Source organism: Fistularia commersonii, chromosome 5 (assembly GCF_037954325.1).
Source record: "Fistularia commersonii isolate RoL2024-O1a breed Wild chromosome 5, RoL_Fcom_v1.0, whole genome shotgun sequence".
NCBI classification, from domain to species: Eukaryota; Metazoa; Chordata; class Actinopteri; order Syngnathiformes; family Fistulariidae; genus Fistularia; species Fistularia commersonii.
In genome coordinates, this window is record NC_141288.1 from 13,957,799 (window position 1) to 13,982,596 (window position 24,798).

Here is a 24,798-nt window from a genome sequence, read left to right on the forward strand (position 1 = left end):
CATCATTAGGAAAAATGATTTCACCACCACTGTGGTGTATTGTCTCTTCCACAATGTGGCTGCTACCCTTACCGTCCACTAGATGCCAGTATCGCACTAACTATCAGCCTTAGTTTAACGCTTAAATAAAATTCAATGGTCGATTAAGTTCTGTATTGGTTTTCTTCTATTTATAATTAGTATAGACGGCACTAGATCACAAGAATAGGCGTTTCAGCAATTTGTGGGTTATTATTTCATAGAGAAGGAGCATTTCTGTAATCTGTGAATAAACCCAGTGTCAAACATTGATTTTACAAATCAGGTATCACACGAAAAATGTTATTAATGTTCTAGAACTGAAGCCGATCCTAAGTCCCCGGGTATCCCAAACAATTACTGGGATGCGTTCCGGTACCCAATTGAGCAAGGTCGAGCCTATTCGAGGTGCCCTGGCCTGGAAGCTCTCTAGAGCCATGCGCTCAAGGATCAGGGACCCCGGGGAATGTTATGTCAGGAGTCTGTCGTACAAAATTCCCAAAGGCTCAGAACCTCTCCCAACCAAAACAGACCCAGGCACCCCGCAAGTCATCACTAGATGTTCCTGAAGGATACTGACTACAACCCATCACCCCAACTTTCATCCCGGCAGACTGATTAGCTTGCTTTTGAGTCCCCTGGGAAATTTTATTTCACATTTGACCCCACAAATCTTCAAACCAAATAGACGGAAAGAAGACCTAACTTGCAACAACTTAACATCCATCGTCCAGCACTCAGGGTCGCAGGGGATGCTGGAGCCGATCCCAGCTGCCAGAGTACACCCTGGACTGGTCGCCAGTCAATCAAAGGGCCAAATATACAAATAAACAACCAGTCACTCACTCATTTGGGGCAATTTTCCCTAATTTTTCCAATTAACTTAACATGTATTTGGACTGTGGGAGGAAACCCACGCAGACACAGGGAGAACATGCCAACTGTGAGGCCCAAGCGGTAACCACTGTGCCACGGTGTTAAAATAGTTAAAATATGTGCAAGATTTGCCCCAAAATCTATGTGTATAGTGTTTTTATATTCCATTTTTCTCTGCGTTTGTTGACAGCGAGTTCACCATCAAAATAGTGCTCAACGTTTGCTCACAACTCGCACAAAACACACCCAACCGTTGGCTGTGATAGCCTAATGTCGGAGTTTCTGATCAGTTCCTGAACGCAGCACTGGAGCGTCCGAAGAAGCGCCTGGCTGCGGCGGCGGGCCATCTGACATGGAAACACTGAGGAGGCAACAGGTTGGATTTGGTGAAGTTGCTGCGAGTTAATCTCATGATCTCACTGTAGACGCGCGGGGCTAGTCCAGGGACGAGTAAGTGCGCTGGGATGAAGTTTAACAAAACACTTTGCGCGGATGCGTCTGAGCTGCAGCAGGTTCTCAGGCAAACGCCGGCGTTTACACCCGCGAATGCAACTTTTTGATTCCACTCGGGTACATTGACGAGTAGAAAGTAAAAGTTCATTAATTGATTTAGAAAAAAAAAGATAACTTGAGCCCTTTGCGAGCCAAACTCCCCTCCCGCCCAGAGCCGACCTGAAGGACCTTCCAGCCTCGGGATGTTCTCCACGCTTCTCCTCGCCATCGCGCTCTGCGTCTTTGCGCATCCGGACGCCGTGACGCGCGGCTGCCAGCTGCCGTCTGAGTGGCGGCCGCTGAGCGAGGGCTGCCGGGCGGAGCTGGCGGAGATCATCGTGTACGCCCGGGTGCTGGCCATCCACCGGGAGCCGCTGGGCGCGGGGGCGACCAGGCTGTACAACTCGCTGCCCTTTGGCTTCGGTTACGGCTATGAGGGCGCGGAGGAAGGGCTGCTATACTCGGCGGAGGTGGAACTGCTCTGCGACCAGGCCTGGGGCAGCATGCTGGAGGTGCCCGCCGGCTCAAGGCTCAACCTAACCGGCCTGGGTTACCTGTCCTGCCAGTCCCACACCGTGATGGAGAACTACTCCTACTTCTTCTTCCTCAGGTGAAGAGCGGGGACAGACATTTAAAGTTCCCTCGGATTTTAGACTTAACAAAACAACTAAATTCAGACAAAAATATGGGTCTGCCACTGCTATATTGTCATTATCAAGAATCTTTTGATTCGTCGAATGGTCAAGAAATCTTTACAGAAAGACTGAATGAGATATTTTTATTTTGTAATATGAAATATTATAATCTTTTGAGGAGGGATGAGAGAACTTGATATCCTTGTGTCTTAATTTCAGACTAAACAAATGAAGCAGTTGGCAATTGTTTGATTTTTTTTCTCCTCACAAACATAGTTTGATTGTTGTCAAACTCACAGGGGAATTACTAGAATAATTTGCCCAGATATTACTTTTATGTACATATTAATACAAAAATATTTACATGAAATTTTTGGTGAAAGACACAGAATTTGAAATTTGTCATCAAAATGAATTCAGTGATGCCGAGCCAAGTGCTACGTGTCAGTTATTCTTAAAGTTTTAAGAAATTAATGTCTCAGCATGTTCTTCTGTGTGATGTTGGGATGCACGTAAGAAATCTTGCAGCAGGTCTGATGTCTCCTTGGTGCTCTTTCACTTGGTCTGAACAGGATGGATGAGAACTATAACATCCTCCCCCACGGCGTCAACTTCCAAGACGCCATTTTTCCTGATACGGCAGAGAACAGGCGCACCTTCTCCAGCCTCTTCCAGTTCTCCAACTGCACCCAGGGGAGCCAGCCGTTCCACACCTTCAGCCCCGAATGGGACAGCCAGGAGGACAGCAGGGTAGGCCATCAGTCCCATCAGTGTCACACACATTGTACTTGAACCCACAAATAACTGATTTAACGGCGGCAGCTCCCATTCACTGCCCCTTGTTGCCATGGCAGTGTTTGCTACTTCAGCTTTTTGTAAAAATTAAAAGTAACACTCCACATTCCTTTCAGAGAAGAAGCCACTTTGAGCAGGATCAGGTTTTTTAGTGTTCTCGGAGCAGGCTGAAACCGACACCATCTTGTTACCGCGGCGATAACAGTTTAACCCTGCAGCTAAATAGTAGTAAAAAAGTTGAACTTCTGTCACTTTTACTATTGATGCACTCAATGGTGACAGACTATAATATTTTGCTTCAGGATTTGAATCTCCAGTGGTGAGGTGGAGGTAAGTACGTACGTGCATGTGTGTCCATGTGTGTGGCCGTGCACATTGCCAGAGGGTAGTAAAATTGTGTTTCTACTGAACCTTTCCACATTCCTATTAGCAGAGGCAAAACTCAACCCAGGATTAGGTGTCCAGACACACACTCAAACTCATGCGCATGCACACTCACATGCACTGGTCTTTGGTACAAGTTAGGGTCACAGATTTAATGCATTATCCTAAATTCCTATCAAACTTATGGCGTTCACCATATCGGTGATCTGGGTCTGGGAATCAAAACGTTTGGGAAAACAAGTTACACATGCTCATCCAATACACACAAAATTGATTTTCCTGACATTTTCTCAACATGTAATTAGCTCCTTGTGATCACATGTCAAGCAGAGAGTATCAAAGCAATTACTAGGTGAGATCCATGCGTCAGGCTGAATACTAGCTATCTTGGGGAAGGTCAAATAGCAGAGCTCCACATCTTTGACGGACAAAAAGTTTGAAAGTGTGTCAGTGTCCAGCTTCGATCTGCATTGAGTATGAAACAACACATCCCGCTGACCTGAGAGCAGCGATAAGCTGACCCCTACCAGTGGGCGCAGGGCCTGCTGCCAACCTTCAGATATTTGTTATCACAAGTCTGACTGAATTGAGCAGTTTTTTTCTTCATGAACGGGATGAATTGTGAGATATAGCTGTCTCACAATTCTCACAAATAGGACTTTGTCAAAAAAACGGCACAACACTTTCCAACACTGTGTCCTGCAGCAGTGGTCAGACCCATCCTTAGCATAAGTATCTCTTTATTAGGACTTTTACTGTTTGTGTTAAAGCCAAAAGTGAGTTTGTCACATTTTCATTTTGGATCACGTGTCTCCACTGTTGGTTCGTGGCTAAGAAATGGTGTCCAACACATGGTGATTGTGGTTAGTTGTTGAGCTTAGATCATTGTGTCAGAGTGTGCAGCATCATGTTTTCTCAACAGCCTCCCCAATTCTTAAAAGCCAATGTAAAGTTGTACTAATTTTTTTTCTTTTTTTGAACATTTATTAGAACAGGTTCCTTAACAGAGTCACACACATTCTTACAAAACCTCATAACAAGATACACATTATACAATATTCTTTATAGGTCACTTATTTCCTCACTAGCAAGCAAAAACTAAAATAAAATAAAAATAAAAAAAAAAATTAAAAAACATCTAACTCAGTCAAATAGAGATAATATCTTCAACTCTCCAAATATTTTTTAATGGGTGCCACTAATTTTTTTTTTAGCTTTTGCTGGAATGCAATAGATTGTTAATTGTTTGAAATGCTTGTATTTATCTTTATTCAAAAGGTGAATGACCCATTGCATAACGGGTGCTCTGTTTATTTTTACTCATTTACTCATATTTTTTTTCAAGACTTGAATCCTTCACACCAGATTGAAAAGTGACATTTGTTTGCACACTCAGGGTCAACCATGTTTCACCTCTACACTGCCACCACTGATAGGTGTGGTCTGGTCAGATTGTCCTCCACTGGGGGAGGGGGGGTTCTGGTCCAGAGTGGGTGTGTCGGTGCTAAAATTGGGCTCTGGGGAAACATGTCCTGGACATTGGAGGAAGTGGCAGGTAATCTGAAGGAACACGAATGCAGTTGGATGGTGTTCTGCCTCTTACTGCTCTGCCTTAAACATCGCACCACGTTCCAGTATCACAAGACTCAACTAATTTGGGTTTAAACTTTCAGAAGCTTTCCCTGTCCTCTAGGGGCTCTGCTCTACTCTTGTGAAGGGAAAGAGGCAACTTTGAAGTCCTACATATTCTGGCTGTTGCTTTTGATTGCAGGAGATATGGTGGAGGAAGTATGCAGAGCGGTCCAAAGTTATAGGGGTAAAAGGGGGTACATTTTTAATCACTAATGTAAGAAAAGTTGAAGATCTATTAACATTCCCCTTTTCTATCTTTGTGTTTGACCCTTTGGAACTATTTCCTGATCCATGAGGTCAGAGGTCGTCAGGAAAGAGCTCAGAAACACTGCTCATTGAAAGGACGAGTGCTTGCATGTCGAGGCCATGACCTTTGGGCAAGGCGGGGTTCCAAACAGGTGTTTTCCTTTGGGAATTTAAGGAGGAGTTTGAGCCTAAAGAACCCTCTTGAGGACCTGACCCATCCATGTTTACCTTGATTAAATATGGAGATTTGTCCAAAGGATTTTCGGTATTTCCACGTCTTCGTCTTGCTTTCAAATTTGAGGTGTCAGGACCTTGTTCAGCTTGAGAGAGAAAACAAAACACACCGAAAACAGTAGATGGTAGAACGTTTGGTTTTGGTTTCATCCTCATGGGAACCTGACACCCCTCCAGAGGAAGAGACAAGACACTTCCTGCACTTTTCTGCCAAAACCTTCAATTAGCTTTTGTTCAGCACTTCCTCTTATCTTTTACTAGAAGACAGAGTTGCAGTCTCCTGTAAACTCACTGTTCTTTTCTTTTGCCAAAAAAAATACTACATCTTCTTAGGGATTTTATGGCACTGTTTTGGCACTGACATTAGAGGTAAGGAGGATGTGACGGACAGTTGACTAGACAACTTTCCCACATGTTCCCTAATGAGCTCATTTACATGTGGAAAATGATTAGACTTTGTGTAGGTGAGTTCCAGTTCTTATATAAACACCTTTAGGCAGGTTCCCTGACTGTCATAAATATTTTATGAGGTGTCTCAGAAGAGAAGGTAGTCTGCATGCTCCAGTCAGGCTTTAAACACTTAAACCCCCAGGATGAACTCCTTGTGTGTGACTATGTGAAATAATAAAAGAAAAAAAAAGAGTAGAAAGTGATAAGAAGTGCTTTTCTGTATCATTAGTCATCTGCTTTCTGTCTGTTTTTCCACATACACGCCCACACAGAAAGCGAGACGTACCAACAGTCACATACAAAGTAAGGGAAACCTGAAGGAGACAGTGGCGACGTGGCTTTTTGACAGACAAGAGTCAAGCAGTAAACTAGCTAAATGTGTGTGTTTGTGTGCGTGTGTGTGTGTGTGCATGCTCACACTTGCATGTGCACATTTTTGCTACCTCTCTGGAGTGTTTCTGCGTAAAAAACAAATCTTTTTGAGATCAACTCTTCCTGTGTTGATGGTTTGCAAAATCCTGAGCAAATTCATTATGACTGTTAAACAATCGAGGCCAATGCTATGTCCTGATAGGAATAGCTACAGCTACAGAAACTTTGTAATGAGAGTGTATGTGCGTGTGTGTGTGTGTGTGTGTGTGTGTGTACATTTTTAAGAGACAGAGACAGATGGAGAATAGCAAACGAGACACAAACTAGAGAAAAACAAAAACAGCCGAAGATGGAAAACACACTGAAGACTCTCTCCTCCTTGCTAAGAGAATAGGCAGAAATGATTTTCCACGTCGGATTTAAAAACACAACGAAACAAATGCAACAATTGTGACGCAGCTTTATATCTAGATATGTGCCAAAGAACTGTTTCATTAAATACTGTGACTCAAGTGATCATCTAAACACTAACTGTGTTGAAAGTACTGTCAAATGTCATAAATATCAGTTGAGTTCCACTGTTCAAATATTTTTCAGTCTGACATTTCCTGAATAGTTTAAATGGCTTGGGATACAAGTTCCTCCCACACTTAATACATTATACAGAAAAACTTCAACAATTTGGTAATTGCAAGAACAAACTTCTAATTTGGCCCTCACTTCTGAGGTTTCCCATTGGATCTCAAGCCTGCATAGCTTTGTATGGAGATATAATGCTAATTTGGAATTGTAAACTTTGATTTTCTGCTGCACATCAACACACTTAACAGTTCTCTGATCCATTTACTTGATATTCAGTCTGTTGTAAATAATTAGGAGACATTGTCTGAAATGGACTAAAAGAATAGTTCACCCAAAAAAAAAGAATATTCAGTCATTATCAACCTCATGCTGAGTGAAGCCAAGATTGAATTTCACAGTTCACAAAACACGTATTTTTACAGGCATGGCAGCTTCTTTTAACCATTTTCTGATGAAATATAAATAATGAAGATAAAACAAAACATGTAAAGCCCCCCATTCTGCCTACCTGGCTTAATTAAAAAAAAGAGCAGCCCAACGTGAAAGACAACACAAATATGCGTGTTTCCAGCAGAGACATCTACAAGGCCACTTAGCTCCCTTGTGGAATTTGAATTTGGCTTACACTGGATGAATGGGCAGCATTTCATATTTTTTTTTCCAATTATATTAGGAAAATGATCACCCTTCCCTTTAGTTGAAGTTGAATGGATGATAAGTTCATACTTAGCTTTTCAAGCATGTCATATTCAACTTTCGCTTTGAGCAGCTTGCTTATGCTTCTATCTGCAATGGATCAAATCTTCCCAGTGAACCATAACGCTTTCACTCCTGCATCTCTCCTGAGGACAGAAGGGAACATGACTCGATTTCAGAGAAGAAAAGTCGGGCAAACAGCTGAAGTCACCTCCTGCCACAAGTTTTAAAATCAAAGATACCGATTATAAAACATCACGTAAGTTCTTTCTCACCCCAGTGAAGAGTGATAAATTTGATCTAAGAGTTTGTACGATTCGCAGGAAATACCTTTCCTCTTATTTTGGGACGACAGTTTTAGTTTGAGTAGTTTTTCAGAGTTGAAGAAATTTGACATTCAGGTTATACTCCTTACCGCATTTCATACCAGAATACATATTAAAAGGGTTCAATTGATTTAACCTCCCATGACAAAATAAACAGATGAACTGTGACATTTAATGGCATAAACTTATGATTCTTAACTTTACTTTCCAAAAAAAATCACAGAACACAATTTTCCCAGTTCACATGTTTTTTTTTCTGCTTTAAGAGGTTTTAAATCCATGAGTCGTAGAAGATAAACCCTATGTTTTGTAGTACTAAGGATAAGGTTATTACCCTTATCCTGACATCAAACCTTTAGAGCATCTTCACTGAAGGTATCTGCCCTAACTATTATTAAGTTAGCTGTAACATAACAATAAATATACATATTTTAAAAGATGGACTGGCCAGATCTGGGTCAAGTGTTTATAAATAGCAATAACAACAACAAAACATTGCCCTGCATCTTTTAACCTTTCATATGTGTCTGTAAGATGGAAAGCCCACCAAACAACCAAATCATTAACACCAAGAGTTCTTACGGTGTTATTGTCTGCACTGCGTCAAAATCCTTCAAAAGAACAATTCTACCTTCACAGTGAAGCCCACATCCTCATTTGATCTTTTTCTAAATCATTACTGAGAGCAAAATAAGGTAATTATTTGAGATGTAAGCAACAAATTACTTCAATTGAATTTAACATTTAATAACAAAATGGTCTCAAGTAACCTCATTTACCGAGCATTAATTCCATGAAATTTAAGCCTAAGAATACACTTAAGCTTTAAAAAAAATCACAATGGTTATATAATAATTTGCAAACTTTTACAGTTTGCAGCCCTTCAGTTAGATGATACAGTGTTTGTCTTTCTGAGCTTCTGGTACTCTTGAGAAAAGACTGCACTTAGTATGTGCATGTGTCTTCATGAGTCGCAAACTTTGTTTATACAGATGATGCTTAACAGGAGGCAGGTGATAAACGGATGTTTTTACAGGTGCTGTCCTTGAGTGTGTGTGTGTGTGTGTGTGGGGGGGGGGGGGGGGTCCCACTGGGTGCCTTCCTATGAGGATGAGAACCAGTTCAGAGTGTATTACCAACTGGACCAATGTTATGTAATAAGGACAAGATTTTGATGAACAGGATAATGAAAAAGAGTTACTCGATTGTAACAGTATTGTTTCAGCCAAATAACAAAACTATTGACATTATCAATGCCAATGGTTTTTGGTTTTAGCTATTACTTTGAGAGATTGTCTATTTTCATTTTTACTCCAAGAAATGACTGGGTTTGTTTAACATAGCCCTTGTTGATTAAATGACAGTCTTTGAAATTATTTCCTTTATGAAATATATGAGATTCAAATTAGCAGTTGAATAATTAGTTGTTCAGTCTGTAAACATACCATATTATCAGAATAGGAAGCTATTTTGTTTAATATTAAACTGATATTTGGCTTGTGAATCCAACGAACATTTCCAATATTTGAAGTTATCAAAACAAATATTTATAGATGCGTTGACTGACTTTCACCTCAACACAATAATTGCAGTTTGTCATAGAAACTCCACCAACATTGTTTGAGTTTTTGCAAGTGCCAAAATACTCAACAGCCAAAATGATTGCAGGAAATATAGGTAGGCCAAGGCAAGTTCTGAAACCCTGGGAAACTAATTTAACTAGTGGTCCAATCCTTGTTGGCTGATATGGATATTTGCTACTTCTGCTGTCAAGGATGAGGGATTCAGGTGAAGATTTGTAAGCTTAAGGCCAGAGTGATAATAATTTTAATTCTAAGTTGCATTTTGTAGTTCTCTAATTACGTATTTTGTGACTTCCTCCATTGTGATCAAGTGAATTGATCAAACAAACAAACAAACAAACAGAAACCTCAGAGTATGTCAATAGATCAAATATGGCTAACAGCGAGCAACCCAATGTTCAGCAGCTACATTTACAATGTAATCGGTCTTACCAAGGCTCTTCCTTCACTCTGTTGCTGATGGAGTGATGTTTCCATGGTAACACATTGTGTTACCAACCTCAGGTCGAAGGTTACCTCGGATGACAGCAGTATTTGCTTCCCAATCTTGGAATTGCGTTGGAACTGGAAAGAACAGACAGTTTTTAGTGGGTGTCCAGTTCAAGTGCCATATTCATTGTGTTGTGACAAATTCAAACGGTTTTACACTGAACATTCAACACAAATGACAAAAAAATACATACTCTTTAAAGAAGTGTTATATCCTGAATCTCCACAGAAAAGGGTACACAGTAAAATCATATTTCATATATATATATACATATATATATATATATATATGCATTATCAGATGTCAGAGGTTAGGCACCAGAGGAAGGACTCAGAATGCACATCAGCTGAGGTAAATATGGAACAGGATGAGTGTCGAAGGCACAGCGCAGGTAGTTGGGCAAAGGCTGCCAGGACAGGTGATGAAAAAGATAGGAAATTGGTTTACAGCAGCACAATTGCGAAAAGTCAGGAGGGGTGAAAAACGACTTAAGAACAGTCTCTGCCTGTGGAAACAAAGCCAAAGCAGTTTAGGTTTCTGACATTCAGGCACTTATCGTACTTCGTATCACTGGGACAAAACATACGACAGCGACTTTTTGAACAAAATAAATGGTTTCCTTCAGATGCTTGCACTGCTATTTTGGAGAATGTGACAGGATTACTGTGCAACACATTCACTTACGGCTAACTCTGGGGACAACGTCAAAGACGTACTAGCTTAATAAGTAAACGTAACAAAACTGCAAACACTCGGCTGTAGTCATTGAATTTACTGTTTTACAACTTAGCAGTCTGCAGTCTCCATATTTACTATTTCAATGCATTTATTTACCTGCGGGACAGGAAGGATCAGAAAGCTTTATTGTGCACGTCCTGCTCTACAGCCATATGTATTCTGTCGTGACACAACAAGAATGTGATTGAATTTGGCATTTCCTGCTGGACCTGCTACCATAGTGACACCCAGTGTCATTTTCAAGGGGAGAGGTTTCGGACAGTTGCTTCTTCACTCACACTGAAACTGATGGATGAACTGATTTTAAGAGCATACGAGGTAGTTTGCTATAATGATCGATTAGTCCCAGTCCCTCATTTTGAAACACACACATGGGCTCACAAACACAAACTCCCCCAGTGGCATGATGAGTTGCATCACCTCTGTTAGCCCTTCTATTTCAGGTCAGCTGTTCTGTCAAGTAGAGACCCTGAAAGATCAAAATGTGTAACCCTTGGACTGTCATGGGGGGCTGTAGTGGTATGCATTGATGTTGCCCCACTACCCCACTAATAGCACTTAGCCCCCAACCTCCCCCTGAAAAAAAACAACCAAAAAAAAACAAAGAAATGAATGTGTGTATGTATATGGTTTTGGTAGAGTGGTCACTTCTGACTTCCAACTACTGGTACTTTGAATCTTTGGTGACTGAATTGCACTTTTTGTAAGTCGCTTTGGATAAAAGCATCTGCCAAATGACTTGTAATGTAATGTAATGTTGAATGGGCAACAAACAAGTTTGAATTGTGTTTTTGAACTAGAAGTAAGTGACATTATGTGACAGATGTAAATGACAAGTGTCATTATGTTCACTTCACATCCTTTTAAGTTTATTAAAGGATAATCATAAGCATAGAGGAGGGAAACAGCAACAGATCATGCAAAGATCACGCAAGCGCCTCTTCAACACTTACACAAGCAGTTGATGACTGATGAGAACTGTTAATTTTCAACTGTTTTATTCGCTTGTTTAAATTTATTCAATCCACTACCTTTTCTTGTCCAGCTGTTATGCTCCTCAGTGCAGGCTGCCCTATTTGAGGAGGAGGAACGTGGCCGCAAGCTGCAGGACCGCTTGGCCACAGCAGAGAGGAGGAACAGGCAACTTAAGGAGCGCGTTCGCAAGGTGAAACGCTCCCTGAGGAACGCCCGCAAAGCCATGCGCAAGGCTGAACAAGAGGCCCGGGATCTGCAAGAAAAGCTTAGGTCTGCAGAGCGTCAGGCCGGGCACCATCTCAATGCCATATCGCAGGACGAGCATATGCCGACACATTATGCAAGCACAACAATACGCAAGAGGATTCAACTGTAACTTGATTGGATCCTGCCGCTGTGGGAAGTGAGAGAGTGAGGGACTGCTGGGCAGTCTCAGTGAACAGAAACAAATATCACCCACAACATATGAAAAAAATACATTTTAAAAGTAATAATCTACATTCCTATTCCTTGTAAATAAATTACTGTAATCTTTCTCTGTTTTGTACCTGATCGCGACAAAACACTGAGTTGTCAGCAAAGTAATCAGCAATATAAAGAAACACGTCTATACAAGTCAATAACAAAGGGTTAGAATTTAAAAGGACATTGCCTAACATTACTCATTAAAAAATAATCAACTAGTTGCAGGAAATCCTCCTAAAAAGATTATGTCACAATCCCCTGATACGGTGGTTGACGGAATGCAGCGTTTTCTTTTATTTAGCTCATTTGCCAATTGTTATTATTTCAGCTAATGTACTGGACCGGATTAAGAGTCGTAAGAAAATTCAGCATGTTAAACGGCAAGAATCAAAGCTAAAAACTAAGCATGTCCGTGTGATATTTGGGACAAAAAGAAAATAGAAGAACTAAATATAAACCTGAGGTTTGCCAGAATTATCTGTAGATCTGGAGGGAAATTGGAGTCAAAAGTCTTCATTTGTGGGATGAAGTTTTGACAGATTCTAGAACCCCTGCTTGACAGAAGCCGAGCTGTCTCAGAAGATGAATCACATGTTGTCAAGTCACCTAAGGTCAGCTTTGGTTTGGAGACAGCCTTTTTTTTCACATAAACCCAGTGTTACATGGAATGGACTTTGATTTTGAAAGTTGTTGTGTTTACAAGGTAAGGATTGGCAAATGGGTGATGCATTCTGAGAAATGTGTTATGATTAAGGGTCAATCTAAACCGTGGAATAATTATCTTTGTATTTCAGCCTCAGCTGCTTCAAACACTTATCTGATCACATTTTAAATGTGGCCTGGAGCTATTTAATGTGCTGCTTCACTAATCAAAGAATAATTCCTGCAGGTTTTCCACCGCTGTAAGATTGATGTAGACTATAATTATTGGAAGCATTTTAGTATTGATAAAGAATAGAGTGATTTATTGTAACATACTTGTCTTTATTTAAGACGGCCTAAAGGTTGAGAATCTCCAAATCAGTGTCTGACATTGTCATCTAAAGGCTCCCTTCAGAAACTGTATGTAGATGTGCATTTCATGTAACTAAACTGTTAGTGAAGAAGTCTTGTCCTGAAATGTTATAGAGTCTATAACATTTCACGACAACAAATACAACATGTATCACCTTGCAAGAGGGTGATACATGTGTAGCATGTGGGACTGTTTCATTGATACCTGCTATCTATGTAGCAAAGTAATATGTAACTTTAACTCAAGAAGATACAGCTTGTTCTTTGAATATGAGTATTTTTGTATAAATGTTGTTATCTGCCCATAAAACTTAAGCTGGAGAAACACAGTGTGGATGTGACAATGTTTTGAGGTGGGTTAAGAACATTATGGCTCACTGGAGTACAAAAGAGCAAATAACCAACACATACACGCTATGGGTGGACTAATCTCCTCACCTTCACGCAGCAAGTGTAAAGAGGTCAGAGGCGACGCTGTATGTGTACATGTGTTGTATTTGAGGAGGATAGTGTGAGTGTGTATGTGTGTGTGTGTGTCTGGTTCATCAAGTGAATGGAATGTGTTTGTGTGGGCAGCAGTGGTCTGAACAGCAGGGCTTCCCAGAAATATTCCTCTAATTCAGCCTGGAAAAGTGAAAGCTCTGGCAGGAGGTGAGCAGCTGTAACATCACAAGACATGGTGAAGGCAAAACATCCAGGAACATGAGATAGTGAGTGACAGGCTGGACAGTAATATAGCGACAGATATCAAATTTACTCTTGTTGAAATAATGCTGCAAGATATAATCAATTAAATGGAAATCCAGGTACTGAATTGTAACCAGCATCTACACACTGGTTTTCATCAAAGACATTTATCGAACTCAGTCCATTTTCAAAATGTTCGAATTCCCCATCTCTTAAGTAAATTCACCTGTTTTTTAACGATCATGGGACAATGCAATTAGCAAATTGGAATTAATTACATAGAAAAACATCCTACCTCGAAATAGATGATTTCCTCAAGAGTTGAAAATGTTAAAAAGTTTTTATTTCCCCCAAAAATTCTTTGATTCCTTTAAATTGATTGACTTCTTTGGGTATCACTTCCAAACTGAAATGTGGACGGCAAAATATTGCTTACACATTTCAAACTGTGTTTTTCTTTGTAAATTTGACTTTTAGGACGTGTCCTTAATCATGTGTCCCTCATATGGTGACCAAGGGTTGCCAGCTAAACTGGCCAATTTAAAGTTTATAAAACAATATTTTGACTAAATATATATATATATATATATATATATATATATATATATTGTGGAATTACGCAACTAAAAAATACGTTGTGCCATATTTCTAGCTCAAGATGTTGGGATTCGGGGTGAGGGCTCTATCACCAGTGAGCCTGATTGACCAGGTGAATGATTCCAGCTGGGGGTGGTGGAACACCTGCAGCTGATCAAGCCTTGTCAAGTGGAGGATAAGAAGAGTCTACCGTGCGCACATGTGTGCATGTTCACCAGTTCCTGCTTCCTGATGGTTGACGCCGCTCCTAGTTCCTGACCCCTGTGACATTCCCCCAGGAGACAACCTGGTCCCAGCTCAGCTGAGCTCCCCATTCACCTTCTTTGCAAAATAAACCCCTTGAGATGCCTCGAGTGTCCGTGTGTTTGGGTCAGACACACCCTCCTTAAACATGACATGACTGTACTTCTTCAGTTTTATTTGATATTTCAAACCATTCATTTACCATTTTGCTTAAAACTTGAATGAAGTTTGCCCTTGAATCAAGATCTATCCACTCTTGACAAAGAACTGCTGGGGGTGGGAGGGGTCCTAACTGCTGACAGATGAAGATGCCTGATATTCATGTTTTATATATTAAAGGGAATCTGTCAAGATAGTTGTGTAACAGTTATGTTTTTGGAGGTCATTCATTCAGTAATGATAGTAAATCCTGGTTTTGCTGCACCTCCCACGCATGTGTCTACAGACACACACAATAAGGATGTTCAACACACATTCATGCGCCGCTCCAACCAATCATAAATTCTTATGGGACTGTATTTTATCTCCCTTTTTCAGATGAAATGCCTGTAATGCATTTAATGAAATACGAATGCGCCATGTTAAGGAACAAAACATCATGTCTCTGCAGGAGAGACAGCGGTGGAAACCCTGCAGGGGAGTAGTGAGGGAACGGTGAAGCTCTGAGATAAAGATGAGGAGATGTCAGGTTATGAAGCAGAGGGATCACTTTATATTTGACTGTCAGTATCAACAAAATATGAAGAGATCAAAATATAAATTGAATTCAAAACTTCTGGGCTTGCTGTGTGTACATATTTTAAACATGTCACTGTGTGTTTGCATGTGCGATTGGACTTGAGCGTTAGACAGATTTAAAATTGAGTGAGCTGGAGGGAGACCAAGAAGCCTGAACAGACTAAATTCTTTTAATAAAAGACTAATATTAACTAAGTTGAGCAAACACAAACCTTAAGGCTACAGTCTGCTCAGCAGGAAAAATCTACATGTTAAGGTTCTTAATCAATCTTGAAAGCTTAAGTGTGGATTGAACAAATAGAAAATAATCTGAAAGTTCAAAATTTAAATGTAAAGTTAAAGTTTCTTTGCCTACAATTTCTATGAAAGCACAGGAAGGGAAGCTGATAGTTGGTTATCATGAGTCTCTGGTAAAATCAAAGAGATTTTGTTAGGAAATGAAAAAGGCAAAGTTTCCTGGCTTTGAAAACATTAAAAAATAATAACATGCTCATTTCATGCATACAGCCAATGATCCAGTCCTCCAAAAAATAAAATAAAAATAGCTGAAAGGATATAAAGGAATATTGTCTCATTACTTCTTGTAATATATTGAACATTTTGCCACAAATATGAAATATGAAAAAAAAACACTCTGTAGATAACATGGATAAAATGCAATGACATGAGAGAAAAATTGTTATAATGCCCAAGTCTAGTATTTAAAGATCCAGACTTCTGCAGTTTAAATAACTGTTGCCATTCAGGTTTTCAATGAAAGTGGTGTGAGTCGGTTTTCAGTTAACAGTTGTAATTAATAGTAGTAACCCTGGCTTCTCTACTCTATGATTTTATTACAACTTGTGTGTGTGTGTATTGGCTGTGGAAATTAAGAGCTAAGAAGAAGCTATAATTCACTGTGGTTTTGGTCTTTTTAAGATTTTTTGAAATTAAGAAAAATATCAACCATCACCACACTAGTCTTTTAAGATAATCAGTTGTCTATGGTATTGGAATAGCTGACTGCTGCCACGAAACAACTGACGCAGCAGAAATGGAGAGTGCACTCCTCACTCCTCAAGTATGTTTTTAATTACGAACAGAGCAAACATTCTAAACGGTGACTCTGGCTTGAACTTGTAAACATAGCAATATTGGTTTAAGATTTATCTTTAAACAACAGAATAACATCTCCTGGCCAAGTGTTTTTTTTTTTTTTTATGCCATCATGTTCCCTGCGGTCTTCTGTCTGTTCAACATCTGTTTTACACAATTGTCTTAGATTTGTTGGTCACAGCTTGAAACCACATGCTTGTTCCTTGGCAGTGCTTAAAAATAGAGTACAATCACACAATTATGTCATCAGCATAAGTTTTGATATAAAAAAAAGCATGTAAAAATGAAGTTATAATTCCTGGATAATGCTATTTCTACGGAAAGACAAACGGGCACAAAACTGTCTGATCATTCAGGATTTATTCCAGGAGAAAGATGAACCAAACACAATCAGTTGCTCTGGCCTTTGTTGTCATGGTAACTTTGATATGTGCACATGATTGTCGAAGGCATCAGATATACAAGCCCCATTAACAGAAAGTCATGATCATCAACATCACAGCATTGTAAGTGCAGCAGGCAGCACCCACTTTGACACATGGGGTGTCTTCGGCATAACGACAGTGTACAAGAAGGGATTCTGTTGTGGTCACATGCAAAGAATAAATACAACCAGCTCTCTTGTCAGGCTCTGGGCACCGTCAACCACAGGGAAACGCAGGTTCCCGACAAACACCAGGTTAAGTTTCAGTCGTGCAAACAATTCCGAAAGGTAGAGTGCCTGGATGGTTGGATTCAGATGGCCTGAGTTCATGCAGGTTAAAAAGAGGGTGTCACCTTGATATGGAGCGTAAAATCAATTTTCAGTGGAATGGCAGGGCTTGACCTCTTTCTTTGAAATCAAGCGTGCAGAATTTAGGATTATGTCTTATTTGCAGCCATGGATAATAATATTCATAACTATTCTTATTGATGTCTTGAGTAATACATGTTTACTGTTCTAAAATTAGTAACTTTTTAAATCCAGCCTACAGTAAACAAACAGTAAACAGTAACAGTGTCCTGGGGTATTTTGATAGTGATATTACTTTTTATAGGCCATATGCCCATAAATGCTTGCAAGGTTTACACCATGTATCAGCTGATTATACAAAAGCTGGATACATCCCAAGACATTTTGAGGTTACGCAACAGAAAAAATAAGAAAAAAAAAAAACAACACTAGAGGAGAAAGGGGTCCAGAAAATAGAGATAAATGGAGGCCGCCTCCATTGTTTTAATGCAATATGAGATAACCGGATGATGAATGAGGTGTCTTCTGAGTTTTATGAGGACATAGCTTTAGGAAAGTGCTCCATCTAGCTGCTTCTACTGCAAAAAGAGGATGCCCCCCATTCTACAACACCTAAGCATAGAAGATTGGTCAACTTTTGGGCTCTAGTCTGACATTTTCCTAGTCTTACTTTGTACCTCGCTGCAAACTGTTTGTAGAACTGAAACTATTAACTGCCTTAATTTTTCATGTACTCGGGCGCATCGACCTGTGTACGTCTTTACACAATACAGATACTAACATTATACAAGGGCATATAAGTTATGCAAACACTCAGGGTGAATTATTATAGCACTTTTTAACATGCTTGTCTATTCATCGTTTGTGAAGATGCACATTGGCAATGTCCTCTACCTAGAAAGGGTCCAGGGTGTGTGAGCTCAAAGGCAGAAGAGAGGATGAGAGTAAATTGTAGCCACTCTATTTCCGTTACAGTGTGTTTTTGTGTTGGTCACAGCTTTGGATATCTTGCTTTATGATTGGCAAAAAACTTAAGCCTGAGTTCAGTAAATGATGCTTTCAGTTGGACTGACAGTGAAGTGGTGCAAGAACACTGATTGTGTTAAACTGCACCATGCAGCTCTGCAGGTGGCAGTCGCACAGTGCTGAACAGAGGATGTAAGTAAAATGCAGAGTAGTAAAGGGGAATTCAGCTTTTCTTCTTTTTACAAGAAACATTCCATAGAGAGTACAATCAACAATCCCCCATGCACACACACACAGGCATACACACAGGCATACACACACACACACGCACACACACCCCTAAACAGCAAAACATTTTGTAAATATTATCTTGAAAGAGATCTTTCATATTCACAATGTATTTACAGGAGCATCTTAACATGTAAAGATTCATTCAGAAGCCTTCAGTAAAGACAATGACACAGAGATGCATGATCCCGGACGCTCACGTAGCACATTCGTAATTTAAAGAACAATGTCATATTTACTCTGAAAGCACTGGCTAATAGTCCATCAACATTTCTTTGAAAGAACAAAATCCTCTTACACTAGGTTCATTGACTTTTAAACGCTGAACGCTGCATTTGCAGGCCTCCAATGCGAATAAAAACAGCGGACAAAAAGACAACCAAGAGTGTGAATCAGAACCGTACATCTGCCTTTTAGGATATTCTTAAATTCGAACAAAAAATTGGGACAAAATTACACTTAATTAAAAAAAAGTTTCAACATCCAGCCAATCATTTAAAATAATTGAATCTATCTTGGTCTGTCAGGGATGTAGTGAACATTTTAGCTCGTCTCACATAGGTTCACACATTGATCATTTTTCATGAATGAAACTGCTTACGTTTAATTCATGTTTGTAATCAAACATCCAAACACATAGACAAAGCAATGACATTTGACTCTTAAAAATGCATAGAAATCAATGAGTAAGTATACATAGTAACCATGTGTAATCAGATTAAAGTGATTTGGAATAAAGCCCTTACATGGTTGAAAATTCAGTTCATTAACAGAAGTTTATGTGGAGCCATGCAATGTAGACTTAGCTTACACAGAGGAAAATGCAAATAAAAAAAGAGAAAGCCTGAAAAAAAAAAAACCTCACATTAAACGAATTACTATCAGATTAAAAATATTTTGTGTCTTTATAGCAGCACTTTGACACAAGCACATTTTTACATAACCGTTACAGCAACGAGATCACCTATGCTTACACATCTCAATCAGGCTCATGAAATAATGCAGTTTTTTGGACAATTTGCATCAAGGGCTGATAAGAATTGGCTGCTCATCATCAGCACTGTCCATGATTAATGACCATTTATCAACATTTAAGCGTATTTATCTGAAGTCACATAGCAGTTTCTGTGATGTTCAAAAGTATGAAAAATAAGTTCCAGAATAATATAACAGATGACCGGTGAATTGATTTTAACAGCTTCAGTCTTTATAGCCCATTTGAACTGAACCCCATTACTTGTAAATCTGTGAAAAAAGCTCATTCAGGATCAGACCAATTAAAACAGACTGAGTGCTTGTTAAAGTGGTAGCCTTGTTATACAAATGGATTTAAGTTTGTTGTTTGATCCAAAGTCAAAAAGACCCCCCCCGAAATTACACTTTACTAGACACCACCATGAACTTCAGTTGCCTGTGCTTAAACAAACAATTATATCACCCAAAGCAAACACAAGAGTTTTGTTGCCTTGACAAAGCCTGATGGTTGTTGGTTGTATTGCCTGGAAAACCACTGAATTAACTGTAGGTTGGATTCTTGCTGCTTACAGACCTTGTTACTTTGTTACATCTCATACCGTTGTTTCCTTAAAGACAGAATTCTGCAGATGGTCTTTCTGATCGAAAGTCTTGCTGGTGGAGACAAAACCTCTTATACCCAGCACGCAGAGTATTTTTTTTTTCTGTATTTACATTCTTGCACTAACACATTTGACCATGATCATAATGAATATTCTTATGTACTTTGTATCTAAATCCACATTTAGTTCAATTGAATTTTCTATGTAAAAAAAACATAACTTAGGGACACAAGATTAATCTCCTCATCTGACTAGAAACAGAAAAATGTTAACCCCAAGTGCGAAAATGCCTTCAGTTTCAGGGTCTTGACATTGCACATGCTGCCTCATTGTCACATTCTCATGACTTACCGAGGCACATCATTAAAAATGACCCCTTGTTTCTGTTATTTGTAACAACTGTGCTTTTACTTTTCCCGGAACGACATGCTTACTCACTTGCTGTTACAAAAAGGTTTCAAATATCAGTAGTAGATGGTGCAAAAATTCAGAGAAGCTTACACATTCAAAGTAGTGACTTTAAATAACAATTACTTGACAATACTTACTTTGATAAACAACAAAGATGAGACAATAGCTCCAGAAGGACAAGAGAGTGATGCAAAAACTATCAAAAAGAGACAATCAGCACAAGAGGGAGACAGATTCACAGATGTTGGGATGGTGTGTCAACTTTAATGCCAAAAAGACAGAAATTAACACCTAGAAGGAAGCAGCAAACCTAAATCAGTTGTGAGTTCAAACCCACCTAACATACCAGCAATAACCCTTATAAACAGTCTCTACAGCAGCACTCTTGGGAGAAGACTCAAACATACATATTTAAAAAAAGGCAGGTGGCAACTCATGTGGAAGGGATCATAACTTCCTCTGCAGATTAATTTGCAGCTGGAGTTCAGCCCTTAGCTTTAGCTGACATGTGTCTTGAACAGCTTTGTATCTTGTTCAGTTATAATTAAGTTGAATGCACTAATTTTCTCCAAGCCTAGCATTGCTCTTTGGCTACAATTCACAATAAAGGGATACGTGAGAATTGCATCTAATGACAATCTGATATGTGTGAGAAAGCACCCATTGAACAGTTCTGCTTTCTTTGTCATTGTTAAAAAGCCCAACGCCAACAGTGAAATTGTGAGTAATATAGTCATGTATGAGTCTCAGGCAGGTATCATTAATCTTAGGTCCAACCCCCATTGAGAACAGACTTTCAAAGACTCCAACTTTTGGACAAAAACTCTATTTGTACTCAAAAACCCTGGAAATGGAACTGTTGCCTTGAACAGAAAAGGAGCCTGCTGCTTTTTTTTTTTCATTTTTGAAATATATTTTCCCCGTGTTTAAATATTGGCATTTTAAAATAGTGTTGACCTGGCAGACAATTTGAGGGTTGTTGGAGGAAAAGACGAAGGTCTAGAGGCCATTTAAAGTCAAGCAACAAGATGAGGAGAGGCTTGCAGTTTCTTGCAATGTACCAGGTCATGTCATTCTGAAACCGTCCTGTTTACATTGCCATAATTACAACAGACAACTATTTTTGCTCCCTTTACCGGACTGTTTGATTTCAAGCCCCTTGGCTGTTGAAATAAGTTGTTGGATTTTCATTCTAAATCTACATACTGGCCTGACTTGTAAAGCTTGTACTGACTTGTTATGACTCTTAGGTCCCACCTGCACAGTGTTGTGGACGATGTTGAGCATTGCTAGATTAAAGAAGACTGGAATTCAATTATTCCTTTGTAGGGTCACTGCCAACCAGGCAATTTGATCAAAGAGTTGGAATAATCTGAAAGTCTGTGCTGAAACCAGATAATTGGTTCTCAGTCCCTCAGAAAAGTATTATTATTGGGGGCTCATGATCACACAAATACTTGTGTGACAAATACTATTAAGGGGTAATTTCATGAACTGTGAACTGAGTAATAAACACCTCGCATTTTTAGAACGAAAACTGCTTTTGGGTCACCTCTTGTGAAACCATTTCTGCATATGATAAGAGATGATAATGGCAAACAGCTCTATTCTGAAATAGTCTGGATCCAAGTTTGCAATATTTGAGTCACAATAAAACTAGATGTCACAGCTTTATTTTATTCTTGTTCATAACTGTGATGCAACAATGTCTGGACTAACCACAAAAAACAGAGAAAACCTAAACAAGGAAAGAGGCTCTCACAGTACAGCTGCAATTTTCCCTGAGCACTAGTGAACTGGGTGCAGCTTGACCATGCATGGGGAGATCATGGCTTCATTAGAAGGAGAAAGAACAGCAGCAGGCACATGTTTCTCCATTTTAGATTTTGACTCCACCAAGGCAAGATGCTCTCAACAAACACATGTGACAGCCAGCTAAATATATGAGAGATGGTCGTGAACAGATTCACTCCAGCTGAATTCAGCTTTCATTCTGCTGCTTGTGGCTCAACAGGTTCGGCCACTCAAATGGCTATCAAACCTCCTCAAGCTTCCCAGTGAATGTTTCCATTTCCTTAAAGCCAAACCTAAACCTGCTGAGTTTTTCATAGTAACCTGCATGAGCCCCTTAAAGGGTGATTGTTATAAAAGTCTTATAAAATAATAAAATAAGAAGTACAATGCTTTGACTTCCATCTTTTTTTTGAAAGTAAATTCTTACAATCTCTGCTCTCTGTCTGATTGACATAGGTGTCTGTTAATCTGAGAACATATCTGACCCCCTCTGTGCAAATTAGATAAAGCACTAACTTATGTTTTCATATCTCAACAGTCGTATGGTACTTTAAAGCACTTCTTAAAGCACGCACAAACACAAAAACAGGCCTGTATAATATAAAGTCCTAAAGGTGCTATGTGTAGTACTCAAACATGAATTCATCATTGTCAACTTAGTTTGCAACAAAGGTAAAATGTACAAATAAAGCCTCTTTTCTGTAGGGAAATCTACTTAATGGCTTTCCGGGAACTTAACAGGATCAAGGCGTTGCAATCAGAGCTGAAGAATAAACAATAATCGTGTGACGCTAGAAATAAAGGGATTTCACAATCAATAGCTGTTAATTGGCGTGAGGTAGAGGCGACCCATCATCTCGACTATGGTTATCACACCAATGTGGCACTACCAATTTGACAATGACATTTGCTTTTTAATGAATACACGTACCATCTTTAAAGTAAACACCAATAACTAAAAATTAAAACATTCCAGTTGCCAACAGTCAAACCCAAGTTAGAAAAAGCTAAATAGAGTGGTGCAGGAAAGACCAGATTCAAGAGGGAAGCTGATGTTGACATTGAATAACATGGTGCAGTGCTGTGGACGCCCATTTATCATTGCAGTTAGCTGCAGACAAATACAGCTGCCCTCTCAAACATCCCAGGAGAGTTACTGGCATTGCTGTTGTCGTGACGGGAAACCAACACAGCTTCTTGTTGGGTAGGTTGTGGGCGACAATATGGAGCCGTGTGGTTTGAATGAATCGGATGGAATTCAAGTCCTCTGCTCTGTCTGGAGCAGGGCGGGGAACTAGCTGGGGGTTGGAGGGGGAGCGCATCCAAGAAGAAGTGCGGAGAGAAAAGGAAAGGATGTTGTCCATCTCTTTCCATCTCTTTGCCTCACAGGGCTGTGGCCTCCCAGCTGGTTCCCCGCGGGACCTGGCGTCACTTGGTTTCTGTGAGCACCGGGGCGGGAACTGCTGAAGAATGTGGTCGGTTCAGCTCTGCTCCCACCACAGGAGTTGATGCCGCGGATACCAGACTGCAAGGAGTGACTGTCGTGGTACCACCTGGAAGGGGAGGAGTTGGGCGGCAGCGGGAGAATTAGCAGTCTCATAAACAATATGCAAGCCGATATTAGCAAAAAAGCTGGTTTTGAAAACTTGGAATTAGCCAAATTTCAATATTTCTCTCGGGGGGGTTTTAAGTTAAAATTAGATATATGTGATAAATACGTACTTTATGGTGATCATTATGATACCATGCAAGAAGACTGGCTAAAGGCTCATAATGCTGTCAAATAAAAAAATACCTTTATTTGAAAAATTATCAAGATTATAAAAACGATGATTTGAACTGTTACAAAGACACGTACACGTAATGTCATTTGTTTCGCCGTGCAAAGGATATAAATATTTTACGAATGGCTATTCGTAAAGATTCCCTTTGTGCCATAAACATCCCCAAAGAGACTTGTTCAAAACAACGGTTATACATAGCATGTTTTGACAATGACATACTTGACAGTAATGCAGTCTCACTAAGCCACAATCAAATGTGTGGAAGTAGAGTAGGGATTCAGACAGTTTTCTTAGCTTGCAGAGGTTCTGTGGCTCCTCAACATTGAAATTAAATTTGAGTGAGAGATAAAGCCACCTTTTAAAAGGGTAGCCATTCCGTCTGAGAGGTGCCAAATTAATATCACAGAAAAGTATGCATTTTCACCCATTTCAATGCCAACCAGTGAACTTTGAGATGATTCACAACAAGTGAGTCAAGAGTAATCTACTGCACCTGTTGAGAATTTCAAAAATGTATTTTATTTTTTTTTTGCTTCAAGATGTTGTCATATTTTTGAATGCTTAGTCAAGCATTACCCTGAAGTTGTTACTCAGAGAGCAACACAAATATACTAAGAATAACTGACACACAGGACTGAAATTAATATTGAGTGCTAATGGAAATTTCCCATTGTAATCCTGAAAAATATTGTGATATGAACTATGTGGTCTTAGAGGAAAAAATAAGGATAATTCATTACTGAAATGAAACAGACCGGAAAAGAAGGTTTGATCCTTTTATAATTTCACTCACATATTATATCTTGCAGTGAACATGTGACAAACATTTATTTGGGACACTATTTTGACCACAGCACATCATGTGGGTCAATTGAACAGAGA

The 24,798-nt window shown here is 39.6% G+C and overlaps 2 protein-coding genes across 2 annotated transcripts in view; one reads left to right on the forward strand and one right to left on the reverse strand.

Annotated features, from left to right (window-relative positions):
* Window positions 1-1,200: 1,200 nt before the first annotated feature.
* On the forward strand, window positions 1,201-13,319 carry ccdc3a (coiled-coil domain containing 3a). Its single transcript, XM_086146148.1, has 4 exons — window positions 1,201-1,270; window positions 1,560-1,996; window positions 2,594-2,771; window positions 11,595-13,319. The coding sequence occupies exons 1-4, from the start codon at window positions 1,247-1,249 to the stop codon at window positions 11,898-11,900; spliced, it is 945 nt and encodes a 314-aa protein (XP_086002274.1). The 5' UTR covers window positions 1,201-1,246; the 3' UTR covers window positions 11,901-13,319.
* Window positions 13,320-16,704: 3,385 nt separating this feature from the next.
* Window positions 16,705-24,798, reverse strand: part of camk1da (calcium/calmodulin-dependent protein kinase 1Da) — a 71,083-nt gene continuing 62,989 nt past the window's right edge. Inside the window, exon 11 of the mRNA XM_086146946.1 lies at window positions 16,705-23,685. Within this exon, the coding sequence (XP_086003072.1) occupies window positions 23,561-23,685 (125 nt within the window). The 3' untranslated portion in view covers window positions 16,705-23,560. The remainder of the gene's footprint in view (window positions 23,686-24,798) is intronic.